We start from the raw sequence: 19,455 nt of genomic DNA, 5'->3' as shown, positions 1-19,455 counted from the left end.
CTGTATTAAAGTTCTTCAGTCAAGAGCAGTGAGTGATTTTTCGCTTTGTGTTTTGTTTTATCACCATTATAGGGATAGCTCACCCAATACAATTCTGTCATCATTTACTCACTCTCAAGTTTTTTTTCAAAACCCGAATGAGTTTCTTTCTTCTGTTAACAGTTGCTGGTCCCCAGTTACTTCCATAGTATTTTTTTTTTTTTTCCCACTATCATGTTTGGTTACCCACACTCAAAATATCTTCTTTTGTGTTCAGCACAAGAAAGAAATTAATACAGGTTTGGGACAACATGTGAGTGAGTAAATAATGACAGAAATTTAATTTTAGGGTTAACTATCCCTTTAATGAGTAGCGGCAGCATGTTTAGTTCTGTCGCTTTAAGAGCTGCACACATCCGTTTCTTTCCGTGTAGGCGCTCAGAGAAAGTGCATATCAGAACAGCACGCGAATGAAATGTTTAACCTGCAAGGCTTTAAAGCACATGCAAATAATGTACTTTTGTGATTGCAAATAAGTGCAGTGTCCAGTGAGTACCGCTGAGATCAAATTTGATGTGAATGTGTGACGACGCGTTGTACAGTATATTGAGATGGAGGCGCACTGTAGCACGATACTACGATATTAGTATAGCAACTATGCCATTTCAACTTGCTTCTACAAGCCTTTGTGCCTTTTTATGGTGACTTGTGGTACCCAAGCACTGTAAATAGTAAGTGAAATAACGTACCAGGTGAGCTGCCGAGCAAGTTTACTATGTCAGAAAAGCCATTCATATGGAGCTGATAATGTGATGCAAAAGTCCAAAAGTTGAAGTTCACAAATCATGCATAATGGTAAAAGTGTTTTGAGGTCATAACACAGTATTGTCCCAGAAACCAGACAAAAATCATTGTTTATTAATCAATGTGTGAAAGTGTGAAAAGGAATAAAAGTTGTTTGTGTTTTACTGCCACTAGTGTTCACTGGAGCTTGAAATTGCTGTGAATTGATATAGGTATATTTGTATAGGTACGTTTTTGAAGTTTGCAAAAACGTATGCAGAGACACATATTTCCAGTGAGCCTAGGTTGGTGTAGTGATGTGCGTGCATGCGTGTGTGTGTAAAAAGAGAGAATGATATGGAAGTTAGTGTAGCGCTGCTCAGGGGTGATTACACGTCTCTAGTGGTTCTATATTTTGAGCCAGAGTTAAAGCTGTAATAAGAGGAAGACAAGAAACGAGCAGTCATGCCTTCTTGTAACTCACTCTAGGTGGTATTTACCACATCCGTCTCTTTTATGACATGAATAAATGAAGCAATTACTCAGAGCTATATGGTTGTAATAGAATAAGCAAACACCTAGACACGTACTAAATCACACACAGGCAGCATCACACTCATGAAAAAACTACTAAATGTGAAACGCCAACATAAAATCTGCTAATCACAAAAAAAAAAAAGATTCTGTAAATGGCCAGTTGACATGACATGTAATTTTACTGTCCTCAAAGGCTATCATTTTTCTTTTATTTTCATCATGCAAAGAACTTTCTTACCATAAACATAAAATGATATATTCAAATTGTGAATTGTTTTATTAGCAATTTTATATCAAATGTGACTAGAAAATTGCCCTGTGAGGTGATTGCCCCCATCATGAACTGTGAAATACAGACACACATCAAAATGATCAACGTGGATATAAATGGCATTTAAATACACTGCCATTTAAAGGTTCGAGGTCGGCAAGAAAAAGAAAAATTTGTATGCTTACCAAGGCTTCAGTAAAAAAAACAAGTACAATTGTGAATTATTATTACAATTTATCAGTTTTCTATTTGAATATATTTTAAAATGTAATTCATTCTTATGATGACAACGCTGAATTTTCAGCATCAGTACTCCAGTCTTCAGTGTCACATGATCCTTCAGAAATCATTCTAATGTTGATTTGCTGCTCTTATTGATGCTTTTATTATCAATGTTGAAAACAGTTTTTCTGCTTAATTTTTGTTAATTTATTTTATTTCAGGATTCTTTGACAAATATAAAGCTCAAAAGAACAGCATTTATTTCAAATAGGAATCTTCTGTTACTTTTTAAATGTCTTTACTGTCACTTTTAAACAATTTAATCATTCCTGAATAAAAGTACTAATTTCTTTCAAGAAAAAGAAAGAAAACTAATTGTCCGCAATGTTTTTTTGAAAAGTAGTGTATGTTGACAATTTATTCATTTTTTATATTTATTTACTTTTTTTTTTTTTTTTAAATGCCTGGTTGTGATTACATATTACCTTAAACATGACATAAATGCTCTTGGTGATGCTTAAAAATCAAGATCCAAAAAAGACTAACACATTTGTTAAGTTTTTAAGTCATGTGACACATTTGCGAATACAAATAGAGAAATTAACCTAAACATTCTGTCATCATTTACTCAGGTCACTGCAATCCTGTATGACTTTATTTCTCCTGCAAAACATAAAAGAAAAGATATAATAACACTGGGGTCAAAACAACACTGGACCCCATTGACTTTCATCGTATGGGCAATTAAAAAATCTTCTTTTATCTTCCACAAGTCGTCAGACTGGTTTTGAAAGACATAAGGGTGAGTAAATAATGACAGAATTTTAGGGTGAGCATCTCTTTAACAGCTTAAAATTGCATTTGTATGAAGCCTAAACATCATTAAATATACAGGTAAACCGCATGCCCTCCGCAAGTGCAGCCATCTATCTTTGACAGCTCCAGCAAGACATTTTCAAGCCATTATTAAGATCAAATCTGCTCTGACAAGCCAGTGAATACTCCACCAAATTAATCGCTCTGCCTCGTGATGAGTCAGATCTCAGACCCATCTCTAAAAAGCTACGTACAATTCAGTTCAACCACACCGGAGAGCCAAAAACCATCATTTGACAGTGCTGCAAATGAAATGGCCCACAATACCTGTCTTTCCTGCAGGCTAGCACCCATTAAGGGCCGCACACTGTGACAGTACCCGTCCTCAGGGCCTGTACTGAATTATTCAAGGCTCGTGTGTGTAGCTCAGATAGTCCTCAGCCATCTCGAGGTGAAACGCCAGCCGTTTGACATTTGCATTGATGTGATAATCGAAGGGCAAGAGCTGGAGCGCTCTGATTTCACCGCTGACCATTTACAACGGAGAAAAACGGGTGTGTAAAAGCAGAGAATGAAAGAAAAAATGAGGGTTTGTGATGGTGCCGAGTGTAAAAAAAAAAAGGGGTGAGAGAGGGAGGAAAGACGAGCTGACTCACTTTCTGTCAGTATGGTCGAGACCACTCAGCCGGACCCCTTCGATGGGCTCGTTGCGTTGGCCGCACGTGTTCCCGTAGCTGTCATATCCGAAGACGAGCCGCGCCGCCCCTCCAGTCGCGATGGTAAACCCACAGATGCCACACTGGAATGAGAGTGAAAAAAAAAGTCAAAGATGTGGGAAAACTCATTTGCAGCAAAGGCTAAATAATTCACAGGATAAACCTAATTATAGAAAGATTCACCACTAAATCACAAGATTCCTGTGAGTTTCTTCATTTGCGTAAGACATGTATGTTGAGACATACACTAACACAATGTCCACAATTTCCAATGACAAGCAAATTTGTCTGTTCACACTAAATGTGAAACTGCTGTGAGACCACATACAATCACAGCCAATCAGAATACATTTCATGTCTACTGGTTTGTGGAACAGGATATTTTAGAGCAGTGAGATTTCACACTGGGTGGAGGTACCCTCTAAAACACCACAGAAATAGAAAGCAAAATGGCGCTCATCGTGGCTGGTCGCAAAAACCACAGCAAGGTGACAAAACACTATTTATCAAAAGAGAAATTTCAAGGGAAAAAAGCTGAGCCATAGAATATTTAGGCCTGGTGTTTCTGCACTATCCTGAAAACAGTGATGAATGAATTATCATGGTGGGGTGTTGTATTATATGGCTATTCACTAACTATCTAACTAAATAAATAGGCTTTATTTAAGGCTGCATGATTTGGGAAAAAATCCAATTGTGACATTTCTGATAAAAATTTGCATTTCTTTTTTTCTTTTAAATTCTAGGTTTGCTGTGCTTGTTTATATGGCTGCATAGTTTTGCCAAAATTTAGAGATGATATATCAATATGGATATAATAATAATAATACTAATACTACTACTACTACTAATAATAATAATATATTTCAAAATCCAATTGTGACATTTCTGATAAAAATTTGCATTTCTTTTTTTCTTTTAAATTCTAGGTTTGCTGTGCTTGTTTATATGGCTGCATAGTTTTGCCAAAATTTAGAGATGATATATCAATATGGATATAATAATAATAATACTAATACTACTACTAATAATAATAATATATTTATACTACTAAATAAAAATATAAAAAATCCTAAATAAAAAACATTTCTATGGTAAAAAATTAAGAAAACGAATCATTATTTTATTTTACAGTAAAATTACAATACTAATATTTATAGATGCCTTAATTTCTTCTTTTTCAAACATTAAAGGGTTAGTTCACCCAAAAATGAAAATTACTCACCCTTGTGTTGTTCCAAACCCGTAAGACCTTTGTTCATCTTCGGAACACAATTTAAGATATTTTGACACCTTGCTGTCTATGGGAGGGTCAGAGAGCCCTCATATTTCATTAAAAATATCTTAAATTGTGTTCCGAAGATGAACGAAGGTCTTACGGGTTTCGAACAACACAAGGGTGAGTAATTAATGACAGAATTTTCATTTTTGGGTGAACTAACCCTTTAAACAATCCAACATTTATTTACACTTTTAAAGCTGCTCTATTGTTGATAAGCACTTATCATTGCAAGCATGGGAAGATGGCTGCTGCATGTTGTGTTTCCAAATGCACATTAAATCGATCTAAACCCAGAGCACATGCAGAAATGATTTCATGTGGAGCAGCATTTACTGCAAACTGAGCCGCTACAAACACCAGCAGATGAGCTGCTCATGCGTAAGAACACTCTGAAACACACAGCACATTTATTTATTACTATTTAACAGCACATTTATTTATTAATTAAATCACACTAAGCCATATTGTGATTTTGATTTGATTTTAAATATTCATGCAGCTCCAGCATTAATTATTGTTTTTAGCATTTTTTAGATATTTATTTTATTGTTTTATTGCGAGAGAAGAAAAAGACCGCAGGGTGTCCAAGAATCCTAAATTCTACATCTGCTTCATATCATAGTCCTGATTTACCTCTCTGTGTTTATTTTGTGATGCATGTACATTATCTTTCTTTTTACAATAATAAATAAACAAATGCATGGATATGAAATACAGTATCACACCGTGTTGCCCTGGACATCTGTCATTAACATCTGACTGTTGAATGCAAAAACTGACCAATTAGAACTATAAAAATCCCTGTTAGTATATCATTAAGTAGTATATCAAAACTACCCAGTACCTGTATATGTAAAATACAAAGTAACATGACCACTGACTATAATACACAGTGTGACCAGAAGTACTTTCATAGCCTGCATATATGAACATAATATTGTCTATAAATTATGAATAAGGTGAACTGTTGACTTACCATTCCCACAAGGAACAATGTAAACAACAGGAGCCATGGCAGATCCGTGCAGCTCCGGTCCTCCAAAGGTTTCCATTCTCTTTTTGGCCTCTGAAATACAAAGACACAATGCTGCATGTTCAATCATGCTTAAAATGATTATCATTTGATTCAAATAACATGTCTTCACATTAAAGACAAACTGATAAGCAATACCGCCTTCCAATATTTAAACTTGTTCCACTTAATTGGTTCTAAAATACTAGATACAGAAATTTAAAAATAAATCTTTTAAAATAACACTGCCCATTAAATAGGGGGGAAAACATTAGTAAAAAAAAAAGTTAAGTTTACATAAGTTATTTATTACTATTATTATTATTATTATTGGTGTATTATTTTTTTAGTATTATTGTATTGTTATTATTATCTTATTATGATCTATTCCTTCATAGGTCAGTAATTGATAATAAATATATTATTGTATCACTGCGTTTTACATATCGGTTATCAAGCACTTAAATATAAAAATAATCAAGAAAACAACCTAAGTCAATTTCTTCTTTACATAACTAGTTAGCATGCTGCAAACGTTAAACAGTATTTATTTTCATATAAGGCCTCGCAAATGTAACCTGTCAAAACGGGCATATTCAAAAAAATCTATTTCACATAACAAGCACCGACCACAATTGATATCCATTTATAAATAACCCCTTTGTGTAACCAGTGTGTTGTAAGAGCACAGCAGTGCCTCTAAACATGTTTACTAATACTAACACACTACACTATGATGATGGGAAGCTAAAAAACAAAGACAACGGTCTAACGCGTTGTATTTTGATGCAAAGGCGAAATCATCACATAACTGTCATAGTCAAATGCATTCATCGCTATGTGCGAGCGCATAGGACATAATAATAGGATTACATGCAGTGCAAGCGACAGTACAGCACTTCATTGGCCCGTCAAAGGCGATCAGCCGTGAAACAATGTAACAATGTATCAACACATCTGCGCCAGATTCGATACATGCTATCACGTTTTGTCGCGGCCAGCATCGCTTACCTCTGCGCTTCCACAGCATCCCATTGCCGGAGGGAGGTTAGGACCGCAAAAAAACTAAACGCTACACCGCAGGAAAACAATAACCCCAACTTGCTGGGAGTTGACGGTGTGTTTTTTACCCTGCATTAATCGCGCGCGTCGATCACATGAATCTAATCGGAGGGCTTTCCCCGGATACACTGCATAATAATGTTTGTTCGCTCCTCTCGCTCCAGGTAAAAGGGATTATTACTTTAGGATTTATCGCCCAGCACTTCCTGGTGGGATGAGCAGGTGTAGCCGGAAAAGAACGGCAGCCGTCCATTCACAGCACGAGCTGGATAAGGAGGAACGCGCGCTGAATGTAGGGACGCTGGAGGAACCCGGGAACTTCAAACCGCTGCGGTTTAATTCTGGAATTTGTGTCTAGAATACATTTAGTTTAAAAGATAAAGCTTGATCAAACAAAAGGTTTTAATTGTATTTTACTAATACTTTATTTATTGTCTAAACAGAATCGCTTCACTGATTGTTTTTAAGAAATAATACAAAAATTATGCAAAGCTATATGCATATTTCGGACTTTAAGCACCACTAAAATATCGAAATTGTAATTGTTTTGTGTAGTTAAGTCATTTTTAACCATGTTTCCAACATCAAGCTATTACAGGTTCTCACAGTCACTGAAATCCTGGAGAGGGCAATACTAAAATTGTGCGTTCCATTTTTTTTTTTTTTACCCACAAAAATCAATTAAATATTTATAGTGGTTTAGCTTTGAAATGTGAGTGTAATCTCAAAAAAGTGAAAAATTAATTAGTAAAATTTATACTATAATGGAATAGTTCTATAGGAATAGTTCTGCAAATGCAAACCGAGCATTTGCAGAAAAGTTTGTTTCTTCATCAAAACAGATTTCCCTTGCTTACCAATGGATCTTTCGCAGTGAATGGGTGCCGTCAGAATGAGAGTATAACAGATGATAAAAACGTCCCAATAATCCACAATTGAAGTGAAAAGTCATTAAGGTGTTTTTAACTTCAAATCACTGCTTCTGGCTAAAATACGAGTCTCCTATCCACAATATTGCTTTCTCCAGTGAAAAAGTCATCTCGTCTGAATCAGGAGAGAAATATGCATGCACAGATCAAGCACCGTTTACAAGTGAAAACAGTTCTAAACCAAGATATCAGTGGATTTTAATGTGAAAGGAGAACAGGGGATGGACTTTTTCACTGGAGGAAGCATTATAATGGATAATGGACTTTGTATTTTGGCCAGAAGCGATGGTTTAAGTTAAAACGTCTTATAATGAATGTGTTTCTGGTCCGATGAAGAAACAAACGTTGTGTACAAACTATCCTACTGTGTACACAACGAACTTCATTACATTTTCCAAGTGGTTTTGATGACATCACTGGAGGAACCATTCACAGTCCATGCAGGAATGTATGGGTTCCAATTTTATGTTTCTCAGAAAGCTGCCCATTTAGAAAAAGCGGCTCCAGTCAGTGGACTGTGATCTCAGACTCCCAAACAGAGCCTCAAATATCCTTTCACTTTCAAAACACATGGAAAGGTCCAAATGTGTGGGAACTGGGAACTACAGTTATTGTTAATTCTGTAACAAAAAACACATTTGCCCTAACAATAACTGTAGTAAATATGATATTTCTGATGATATAAACGTGAAATACCCCTGATTGAAAGAATTTAAGAAAGATTTAGCTTTGGCCTTAACCAGACCTCAATGCATATGCCTACAGATTTCTATGAAAACGGGAGTGAAAGGTCACTGTTTGTTTGACCACTGTGAGTAGCACAAACGTCAGTCAATATGGTCATCATCACCACCCTGTTGGGAATCTGCGTCACCGCTGCCACTCAGTGTGCTAGTCACTGTAAAAACTACAGCAAAACACACATTTATACAGGAACTCTATTTCCCAAACTCTTCTTCGTATACTTTAACTGGAGATTTCACATTTTTTAAATAGTACTAGAATAATAGTAAATTACCACAATAGTTGATAGTATGTTTAAGAATAGCTTAAGAACTCCTAAAACAGTTCGAACTCTCAGAGTATTCAAAATGTCACCAAATAAACTTGAAACTTTAACTTTTAATAGTTTTATATAAACTTAGAACGTTTATATACACTAGACGTTTCATTTCTGCCTTTATTTCTAAGTTAAATCAAAGTGCTGCAAGTCACAACAAGCTTTGAAAGTTCACTTGAAATGACCTGTTTAAGAAATTCTATAAAATAGAGAAATGTCATTTCTGTATTGTAACAAGTTAAACATATGTTAATAAATATGGATTTCTTTTACAGCTAGGCATTCCTTCGTGACAAAAAAACAGTAAGAAATCCTCTTCTTATTTTTTCTACGCTCTGTTTACTTTTAGAAGTCGCACTTTTACTTTTTGCCTGTTCTAAACTCGTCAGTCACTTGAATCGTATTAAGATAATGTCCCACCTTTATCCAGCTGGACCTCGGCCGATAGGAGCTTGATGTTGACCGTCTCACCTCGCTCACGCAAAAAAACTAAACGCTACACCGCAGGAAAACAATAACCCCAACTTGCTGGGAGTTGACGGTGTGTTTTTTACCCTGCATTAATCGCGCGCGTCGATCACATGAATCTAATCGGAGGGCTTTCCCCGGATACACTGCATAATAATGTTTGTTAGCTCCTCTCGCTCCAGGTAAAAGGGATTATTACTTTAGGATTTATCGCCCAGCACTTCCTGGTGGGATGAGCAGGTGTAGCCGGAAAAGAACGGCAGCCGTCCATTCACAGCACGAGCTGGACGAGGCAGAGTGCGCGCTGAATGTAGGGACGCTGGAGGAACCCGGGAACTTTAAATGGCTGTGGTTACATTCTGGAATTTCCAGTAGCCCCTCACTGCAGAACAAAGATCCAGGGGGCGGGGTTGGATCCACATCTAGGGGGTGGAGATGGTAGGTTTAGGGGTGACGATGGGTAGGTTTAGGGGTGGGTTTAGGGATCAGGGGGTGGAGACGGGTAGGTTTAGATATATGTAAGGTGGGAGGAGTTGGATCTGGATCCAACCTCGCACCCTGGATCTTGTGTTCTGCAGTGAGGACCATCTCGGAATTTGGGTCTAGAATAAATCCGGTTTAAAAGATAGGGCTTGATAAAACAAGTGTTTTAATTGTATTTCATTAATATTTATTTAGTGCCTTGTCAACAACCACATTCTAAACAGAATCGCTTCACTGCTTGTTATTAAAAAGTAATGAAAGATTGTGCAAAGCTATATGTCAATATTTCTGACTTTAAGCACCAATAAAATGTCAAAATAATTTAGAGTGATAATTGTTGTTTTAACCATATGTTAAGCTATTACAGGTTCCCACAGCCGATTGAAAACATGGAGAGGGGAATACTAAAATTGTGTTTTCCAGACTTGGAAAAACTGTAGAAAATAACCCATAAAAGTCATTGAAATGTTTATAGTGGTTTAGCTTTGAAATGTGAGTGAATGTAATCACAAATAAGTAGAAAATTAATCGGTAAAAATGATACTATAAAGGAATAGTTCACCCAAAAAATATTTTCTGAAAAGTTTTTTTCTTCGAAGCAGATTTCACTTGCTCACCAGTGGCCCCTCTGATGTGAATGGGTGCCGTCAGAATGAGAGTCGAAACTGCTGATAAAAATCATCACAATAATCCACAAGGAATCCACATGACTCCAGTCCATCAATGAACATCTTGTGAAGCAAAAAGTTGCTTGTTTGTAAGAAATAAAATTCATCATTAAGACGTTTTTAACTTCAAAACGTTGCTTCTGGCTAAAATATGAGTTGTCTTTCCATAATATTGCTTTCCCCAGTAAAAAGTCATCTCGTCTGAATCAAGAGAGAAATATTCACAGATCAAGCACTGTTTACAAGCTAAAACAGTCCAAGACAGTTATAAACAAATATATCATAGGATTTTGATGTGAAAGGACACCAGGGGATGTTTTTTTTTTTTTTTTTTTTACTGGAGGAAGTGTTATTATGCATTAAGGATATTTTGAGTTTAAGTTAAAACGTCTTAAAGATTAATTTGTTTCTTACAAACATGCAGCCAAATCTGTTCCGATGAATAAACTATCTTTTTGTACAAAGTATCCTGTTGTGTATACAAGGAACTTCATTACATTTTCCAAGTGGTGTTGATGTCACTGGAGGAACCATTCACAGTCTTTTTCACAGTTCTTGCAGGAATGTATGGGCTCCATTTTTATGTTTCTCAGAAAACTGCCCATTTAGAAAAAGAACTAGTGGGTTCAACCAGTGCGCTGTGATCTAAGACTCCCAAACAGGGCTTCAAATATCCTTTCACTTTCAAAGTGTGGAAAGGTCATGAGAAAAATCATGGAAATTCACTGGTCAAAATGTGTTGAAACTACAGTTATTGTTAATTCTGTAAACACATTTGCCCTAACAATAACTGTAGTAAATATGGTATTTCTGATGGAAACTAAAGTTGCTATAGTTTCATAAGGTATTTACTCATAAACATTACTATCTTCTGGTGATATAAACATGAAATAATTTAAACAAATTAAATATAGTTTAAAGGAATAATTCACCCAGTAAATTATGACAAAATTTTCATTTTTGTGTGAACTATCCCTTTAAGAAAGATTTGGTTTTGGCAAGACCTAGCAGACCTCGATGCATATTCATACAGATTTCTATAAAAACAGGATCAAACGGTCACTGTTTGCTTGACCACTAAGAGCAGCACAAACGTCAGTCCATATGGTCATCATCACCACCCTGTTGGGAATCTGCGTCACCGCTGCCACTCAGTGTGCTAGTCACTGTAAAAACTACAGCAAAACACACATTTATACAGGAACTCTATTTCCCAAACTCTTCTTCGTATACTTTAACTGGAGATTTCACATTTTTTAAATAGTACTAGAATAATAGTAAATTACCACAATAGTTGATAGTATGTTTAAGAATAGCTTAAGAACTCCTAAAACAGTTCGAACTCTCAGAGTATTCAAAATGTCACCAAATAAACTTGAAACTTTAACTTTTAATAGTTTTATATAAACTTAGAACGTTTATATACACTAGACGTTTCATTTCTGCCTTTATTTCTAAGTTAAATCAAAGTGCTGCAAGTCACAACAAGCTTTGAAAGTTCACTTGAAATGACCTGTTTAAGAAATTCTATAAAATAGAGAAATGTCATTTCTGTATTGTAACAAGTTAAACATATGTTAATAAATATGGATTTCTTTTACAGCTAGGCATTCCTTCGTGACAAAAAAACAGTAAGAAATCCTCTTCTTATTTTTTCTACGCTCTGTTTACTTTTAGAAGTCGCACTTTTACTTTTTGCCTGTTCTAAACTCGTCAGTCACTTGAATCGTATTAAGATAATGTCCCACCTTTATCCAGCTGGACCTCGGCCGATAGGAGCTTGATGTTGACCGTCTCACCTCGCTCATCTTCGGCGGTGTGCAGCATCACAGCTCTCAGTCTGTGAGGGGTAGAGCCTCAGCTCAGAAACGCCAGCCTGGACCACAGAAGAGCTGCATTGTTCCATTGTTCGTTGTAGTACCAGGGAGAGAGTGAACATAGTGAGTTATTGTGTGTGTGTCACGGAGAGAGATAGGGGAGAAAGAGAGAGAGAAAAATCCTCTCACATTACTGTAAACAACACAAGTGATTTTATTGTCAAACTAACTGTGATTTAATGAGTCTGTCCACTAGAGGGAGCTCATATACAACAAATACAATATGACTCAAAACGGACACTTTCTAATGGATTGCTTGAACAACCATACCTCACAATATGTAATGTATATACTGTACGCTAATGTATCACTATATTTAGAATATTATAATAATGACTAAATAATGAAAGTCACAAAGCTGTTTTCTTAAACCTCAGTTTCCACAGCTTAATATTACCTCAAATCTGTTTGGTTTTTTTTATTCATTGTTTCATTTTGCTGATACTTAGTCAATGTCAGTATGTTAAGTTCTCATTATCTCTCTCTACGTGCTTGGTACTGTAAATATAAGGGTCATGACCAACATTATCTCTCACAACTGGGTGAAACATTCAATTTACTCTCCTACTCTATGTTTATGTGCAATCTTCAGCAGTTTTAGTGAACGTCTCGACGTATTGCAGAAATTATACATTTTTAGAATATATTTTGCAGTCTCTACAGCATCTAGGAGGCTGTTTTGCTCTTAGAAACAAAACAGGCCTGTTTTACTCCTTAAACCCATGTAGCCTGAACTTTCCCCTTAAATGTGATGAAACAGCATTGACCTGTCTGTCACACACTTCCGAAGTCAGCATGTTTTCCTTGTTTATTAGTCCATTGTCAGCTTAGGCGTTATTATTGTTCCATAAGAACCTTTACTCTATTTCTAACAAAGAGTAATGTGATATTTATGTGTCATATTAACATTCAAGCTCTCTGCTTCTAGCTTTCCATGCTACTTTTTCAAGAAAGCATCAGCTGCTCATATTTTATGGACATGAAACCTTGCAAGAGCGCACTGAAGGTGGCAGGTATTTCCCCCACAGGACACACTGACCTCAGAGCTGAGGAATGACCCACTTCACTAAGAAACCAAACTCTATAGCAACTTATAGGAAACGTACATAATATCCTCAGATTTAAGCCTCAAAGTTTAATCAATTTGTATGATTATTAATTAAATTAAATAACAAAATAATATATTAATTTGTTTATTAGGGTGACATACATCCTCTTTTTCCTGGACAGGAAAAAGAATTTCAAAATTGCCTAAAATGTCTGGGTTTTGGTTTTATTTTTCTATTGACATGCTCTATAAAGTCCTCGTACATTATATGTATGTGCATTTGCATTGCTTTGACCATTCTCTGTAGATACAACCTTCTTGCATGCCACAATGTGTAACGGCAAGTAACACATTGAATTAAACGTGAAACTCAAAAAATACAATTTAATCTTTTAATTGCAATTAATCACAAATTTAAAAAAAAATTACTGTAACTTCCAAAAATATTTTTTAACGAATATTTTTTTTGTTTTTATTACAGAACAAACAGCAGAAAAAAGTAGCAGAGGCAAGCCTAAAATGCATAGTTGTCCAAAGAAGGCATACACCATGAAAAATTATTTTTACAGTAGCATCTGAACTTGTTATTGTAACCAGTGTTTCCGAACTGAAACCTAACCGGCTTCATCTGGTGAATTATGACATTGGCAACACTTTCTAATCATTTTTTAATGGTAGCAAGTGTAGAGCATGTGTTCCTGGGGTTTTAGAAAGATGTTTTCCATTATTTCATCACCTCCTCCACTAAAAATGTCAGAAATATTTCATGATTCCTGTAGCAGAGTAACTGACAGCGGTGGACTGTATGTGCCAACAGCTGCACTGCAGCAAAAGCACTACATGAAGTGGTAATATCAGCTGACCCTTCCTCCAGAAAGTGAGATCACAGACAGGTCATTGGCTGTTTGACTGGAGCTGTTTTTAAACCTTCCTATTGTCTTCTTGATCGCACTGTGTACTAAGAAATCATCTTAGAATTGTCATGTATGAATTGTTTGTGAATTAAATTGTCTCTTTTGTTCTGCTAGTATTATTAAATACCGTTACTGCCCCTATAAATGAAGATATCACTAGAACATAAAACATGGGTAAATTTAGATACTGAGCTCTGCAGCATTTCTGAAAATTAAGATGATTCAGTGTTTGTGTTTCTCACAATGCCAGAATACCGGATTTGGTTTGACACTAGGTCCAGGATTTTCCAGAATTTCACTAGCTTTCACAATGCCAGTTACATCTATATTGCAACACGATTAACAAACACCACACACGGAGAAAGTACATGTTGTCAACTGCCATGGCACACGATTGAACTCAGTTTGTACCTGAGTTTACTCAGATGCTTTATGGAAAATAGTTCCCTGATAAGGATTGAAGGATTAAGAACACAATAATAAGTGGCAGTGCATAGCTTAATACATCTTATTCTGGTCCAGTCCAAGGTCTCCGCCTACATTCACAAAGAAAAGCCATCAAAAAACAATACACAGCCTACCTGGCCATCACAAGCCATCTTGCAGATACACCATTCCTAATGCCTGGACATTGAGTCTGTCAAGCTGAAGATGACCTTTGACACGGTTCCCATAAATGGTCTGTCACTCAGCACTTCATGTTCACATTCATGGATCATTTCCCATCAATACAGATTATTAAACTTGGATAACTCCAAACTAAATGGTAATATTAACCTAATTTACCATCTTTCAACCACTGTGACATTCCACTGGCTATTAGATGGCTTTTAGTTTAATATACATTTTGTGTTCTAAGGGAATGTCTCAGTTCTTATGTTTATATATATATTTAATATTTTCTTAGCAAATTGCTGTCCTTTTTGCATTCAAAGACTTTTATCAGACATGGTTGAGTATTTCATCCCATCAACTGTATACAAAGAAATAGATCCCAATGGAGTGAAAAGGGGGATTGTGCCAAGTGTTTTAATATGACAGATTGCTTGCTTTTAAGACCCCAGACTGCATAAAAATACTTTTTCATCATCTATGTAATAACTCTTTCAAATAAGATTCTGTCATTTATGGCCATTAAAAAGCAAACGAAATGTCATATTTTCCCAAACACCAGTAGAAGAGGCATGTTTTATCCTTGTGTTGTTTTCATGGCACTCGTATGTCAGCAGATGTTTGCAGTTATGCCGTTTAAGAGCTGTTTTGGGCTCCACGTGTTGATCCAGACCCAGTTAAAATGTGCAGCACACTGGATGACCGACAGTAACCCCGGCGCTCAGAGCGGATGCGCTATAAAACCACTTCAAAACCTTCAGATGCTCCTTCACACGAGAACCACCGACCAACACTGGCGTCAGAGTACACACAGAGAATATACATCCGATTCATTGGGATTACAGTGAATGTCCATCATAGGCCATCAGCTGTCTGGTAAGATATACTTATGCTTCGTCTTCTTTAACATTGTTTATGTGTTTTTAATGTTCTGTAGAGAATGAACGGCAACCGCAACGTTTCAGGTGGCGTATTATTGAAAACAGTACAAATACCATGACAATATTTTAGTGTTTATGACGAGAGAGTAAACGTTGTCAAAGGAAATCATTGAATTAAAGTTCATTCAGTTTTTTTTAATTGAAGTAACACTTCAGATAAAATTGTGCGACACGTAGTTTTTATTTAACTGAAGAACAGCTGTAAGCTTCAGAAACAAAACCTGACGTTTTTTAAAAAGCAAAAATAACACCAAAATAGCAAAAGGTGACAACGTGTGGTTCTTTATCAGCGGATAGAAAGACCAGAAGTGCTGTAAGAGAAAAGCAACAGAACAATGAACAAGATAGACAAAAGTACAGGTATCAATGTGTAAAAAACAAAACTTACTGTGCCAAGCTAAATTTGTGGAAATGGATGTTTAAAACATGAAAAATGAAAAATAAAACATTTTTACACTTACCTATATGAAAGCTTTTACCACCTGCATCGGTAATAGTGGAAGACATAATGCGCAAGTTGCTGGGAAGGAAAAGCTGTCTGAATTCTCAAGAGTGAAATGCAGCCTCAAGCATTTCAGCTGAACATAACGGCAAATGCCTGGAATTAATAGGTAATGACCAGATGAATGTATATATAAAAACGCATAGAAAGCAGTTTGTATTTGTCATAGGGACAGTCATGTTCTATCCTGATCTGTGCATGATGATAAAGAATAACCTAAATATTCTCACAAGTCTCTGGTGCTGGGGTTTGGAAGGGCCAGCATGAACATTGTCCTGATTTTACTTTACTTTTTGTAATATTTTGTCTAAAGTTTCAATAAACTATTCCATAAAAAAAAAATCCTATTATTTCTTATGTCAAGCTTTACAGGCATAAGTTATGTTTCCATCCAAGCTCATCACAAACCTGATAATTTCTGTTTTGGGTTACCTGATTAAATCACTGAAAGGGTCAGACAGTGAGAACAATGTAAGCGCTAGATGAAGATCACTCAAGAATGTCTGGACCCTTTTCGCATTTGAATAGCTTCGTTAGCATAGAGCAAGGGCACTATGATTCTCTCCCTGACTTCCAGCAAATCTGTGCATTTTAAAGCTCTTTGATCAAACGTGGCCATTAAGAGTGAAGCTACCTACCCCAGAGACCCTAATGGCCTGTGAAATTCCTTGCTTGATGATTCTCTGACACTACAAGGTCCACCACTTCCAGGAATTCTGGGAAAAAAGAAAAGGTTGGCCTTTCCTAAAACGGGGCAGGAGAGGAGAGATGAAAAGGGAAGACGTGAGCGAGCAGCAGAGAGTCAGATAGGAGGGCTGCACTTTGTCCTGGACTTTTGAGCTGCTCTGTTGTTCGCTGCTGGATGCCTTTTTCACTCCGCACGTCTCCGTTGTGTCATTGCAGTTGAGAGCTGAGAGCTGAGAGTGAAGAGGGACCCGAGTGAAGATGTCTATCTCCACTCAGCTGGGTCTGCTGTTGTGGAAGAACTTCACCTACAGAAGGAGACAAACGGTAAGGACAACAGATTTAGTATATATGTGTGTATATTCCAGGTTTTCTAAGTTTTTTATTATGCCATCATAAACAAGACTAACATTAATTCAAATGCAAATATAATTTTATGCATAACATGTTACACATTATGTAAAATTTGTTATCGTTATGACAGCTCTTCATTCCTGATAATATAATTCTAGAATCTTGAGCTGTTTACAGTCCATAACAATCCATATATTAAGTAAGACATTTTTACATCATTTCAATACAGAATGATGTTATACTATGATTCTCAGGTCACTGCACACACAAACAATATTTATGTTGCTCTTCTAGAAGTAAAAGTGATGCAAATACAGACAGACATAAAATTCAAATCTCCATCTCCTCAAAATAGGGTATATTACTCTTTAAACCATTACAAAAAGCACTTTGGTTGTACTATACTATGGTATTTTGATGTATAACATGGTACTGTAATGTGTATATTTACAAGGTACTTCCAAAATGTCTTGTTCCATAATACAAAAACTTCAAAAAAATTCAGTGCTTGATTTAATTTTCTATTGTTTAATGGCTTGAAACAGTACAATACTGATGAATTTAAATTTTTAAGGTTTAAAATAAATAAGCATTACACACAAAAGTGCTAAATGGAGAACGAGTGGTCAGATGGGTTTCATTCCCCATTTGATCTATGTAGACATGCCATGATCCCAGTGGATGTTCCTCTCTGCTGTTGTACTATATCTGGAGGGTCTGATCGATCCCCTGTCATGAATTAATAATAAATGTCGTTAATAAAAACCTGCCCTTGATGACACTACACACCAGAAGCCCTTACCTTAGACATTAGAGACTTGAGAGCTTTTTTCCTGAGAACTCTATTAGTCATGTTTCAGAAAACGCTGACTGTTTTTGTCCTCTTGTGTTTGACATGTTCAGCTCCAACTGCTGACAGAGATTGTGTGGCCTCTCTTTATTTTCTTCATCCTGATTGCTGTGAGGTTGAACTACCCACCTTATGAGCAACATGAATGTAAGTATACTCCTCAGTTTTGTACCTGTGAAAAGAGAGAAAACGCTGAAGTAGCGGTGTTGTGATGTGTCTACACAATGCAGCATTTATCCTGTTTTGTAACATTCAATTCCTGGCATGGCATTGGAAAACTAAATGGCTTCCATGTGTTGCATGCAAAACAACTTTTGCAATGCAACCTGTGCATATTAATTGCACTGCATAACCTAAACACGTTTCGTTTCATTGCATGATTTTTTATGGTGTATCATTATCAGATGTGTCAAACTTGCAGGGTGTTTATGAGTTCACAATAATAACTGGAGTAATCGGTGTTCTGTCAGTCACACATGATGTGTATAAAGATAGGGTGATGCTATCAGGAGCATGTCGAGATTTAAATAGTGCCTTATAGACAAAGTGACCACTATTTCTGCATTTTAGGGCACAAACAAGCACAAAATGGTCTATATTTTAATATTAGCTAGTTATCTGATAATGCAGTGATTTTGAACAAACCAGCTAATAATTCAGCTAATAAATGCGGTCATCAGTCTATCATTATTTCTTGTTTTATAGTTTTTATTGTGCTTGGTTGGCTTTCTAATAGATAAAGTTTAGATGTCACCATGCTCTAAGTAATGCTACTCATGCCAAGCTGTAAACTAGCCAGGAATTCAAAACACAATCCTTGACTAGTGGCATTTGAAAAGGCATACTACAATACAGATACGATTTTGTGAGATTGTGAACTTTCTGTTCTTCTTTCTGGAACATTGAGCCTTTGTCATGAGATCTTGTTGACGTGCAAATGTGTCTGTGTGCTACCGCTTTGGTTTATACAGGAAATAGGAGATCCTGTGTATAATTTCACTTCTCCCAAAGTCTGGAGTGTGCTGATGGACAAATTGATTTGTCATATGCGAGTACAGGCATGTTGCAACCTCTCTTTGTGAAGTGATTAAATGGACAGAAAGAACAATGTCCATCATGTAGGTATCAATTGTAAGACGTCAAAACCAGCAATATTAAGTTGCCTAAGGCTTTAAATACAAGATTATGTGGATAAACAAAACATTTACCTAACATATAGGTATATGTATAAAGGAAATTATTATATTCCACAAAAATATAAGATTTTTTTGTTTTGTGACATTTGTGACAATTTACTACTGCTGTAAACACAAGATTAAGTAGATGAATAAAACTAATAATAATAATAATAATAATAATAATAATAATAATAATATATATATATA

At 36.0% G+C, this 19,455-nt stretch overlaps 2 protein-coding genes across 6 annotated transcripts in view; one reads left to right on the top strand and one right to left on the bottom strand.

Annotated features, from left to right (window-relative positions):
• The window catches only part of LOC107746544 (choline transporter-like protein 1), a 33,660-nt gene extending 21,425 nt beyond the window's left edge, over positions 1–12,235 (bottom strand). The window contains exons 1-4 of one of the 3 annotated variants that reach the window (XM_016560794.1): positions 12,088–12,235; positions 9,090–9,140; positions 5,583–5,672; positions 3,265–3,407 (exon numbers count right to left, since the gene is read on the bottom strand). In XM_016560794.1, coding sequence (XP_016416280.1) covers positions 3,265–3,407; positions 5,583–5,672; positions 9,090–9,140; positions 12,088–12,096 — 293 coding nt within the window. In that variant the 5' untranslated portion in view covers positions 12,097–12,235. Of the gene's footprint in view, positions 1–3,264; positions 3,408–5,582; positions 5,673–6,629; positions 6,939–9,089; positions 9,141–12,036 lie in introns of those variants that run through there. The other 2 variants (XM_016560793.1, XM_016560795.1) reach the window with 2 other exon arrangements.
• A 3,284-nt stretch (positions 12,236–15,519) lies between these two features.
• Positions 15,520–19,455, top strand: part of LOC107746538 (ATP-binding cassette sub-family A member 1-like) — a 42,082-nt gene continuing 38,146 nt past the window's right edge. The window contains exons 1-3 of one of the 3 annotated variants that reach the window (XM_016560781.1): positions 15,520–15,615; positions 17,093–17,193; positions 18,124–18,217. In XM_016560781.1, coding sequence (XP_016416267.1) covers positions 17,128–17,193; positions 18,124–18,217 — 160 coding nt within the window. In that variant the 5' untranslated portion in view covers positions 15,520–15,615; positions 17,093–17,127. Of the gene's footprint in view, positions 15,616–16,986; positions 17,194–18,123; positions 18,218–19,455 lie in introns of those variants that run through there. The other 2 variants (XM_016560782.1, XM_016560780.1) reach the window with 2 other exon arrangements.

This window comes from Sinocyclocheilus rhinocerous, unplaced genomic scaffold (genome assembly GCF_001515625.1).
Source record: "Sinocyclocheilus rhinocerous isolate Xijiao unplaced genomic scaffold, SAMN03320098_v1.1 scaffold679, whole genome shotgun sequence".
NCBI lineage: Eukaryota > Metazoa > Chordata > Actinopteri > Cypriniformes > Cyprinidae > Sinocyclocheilus > Sinocyclocheilus rhinocerous.
This window is presented reverse-complemented; position numbering and strand designations above follow the sequence as displayed.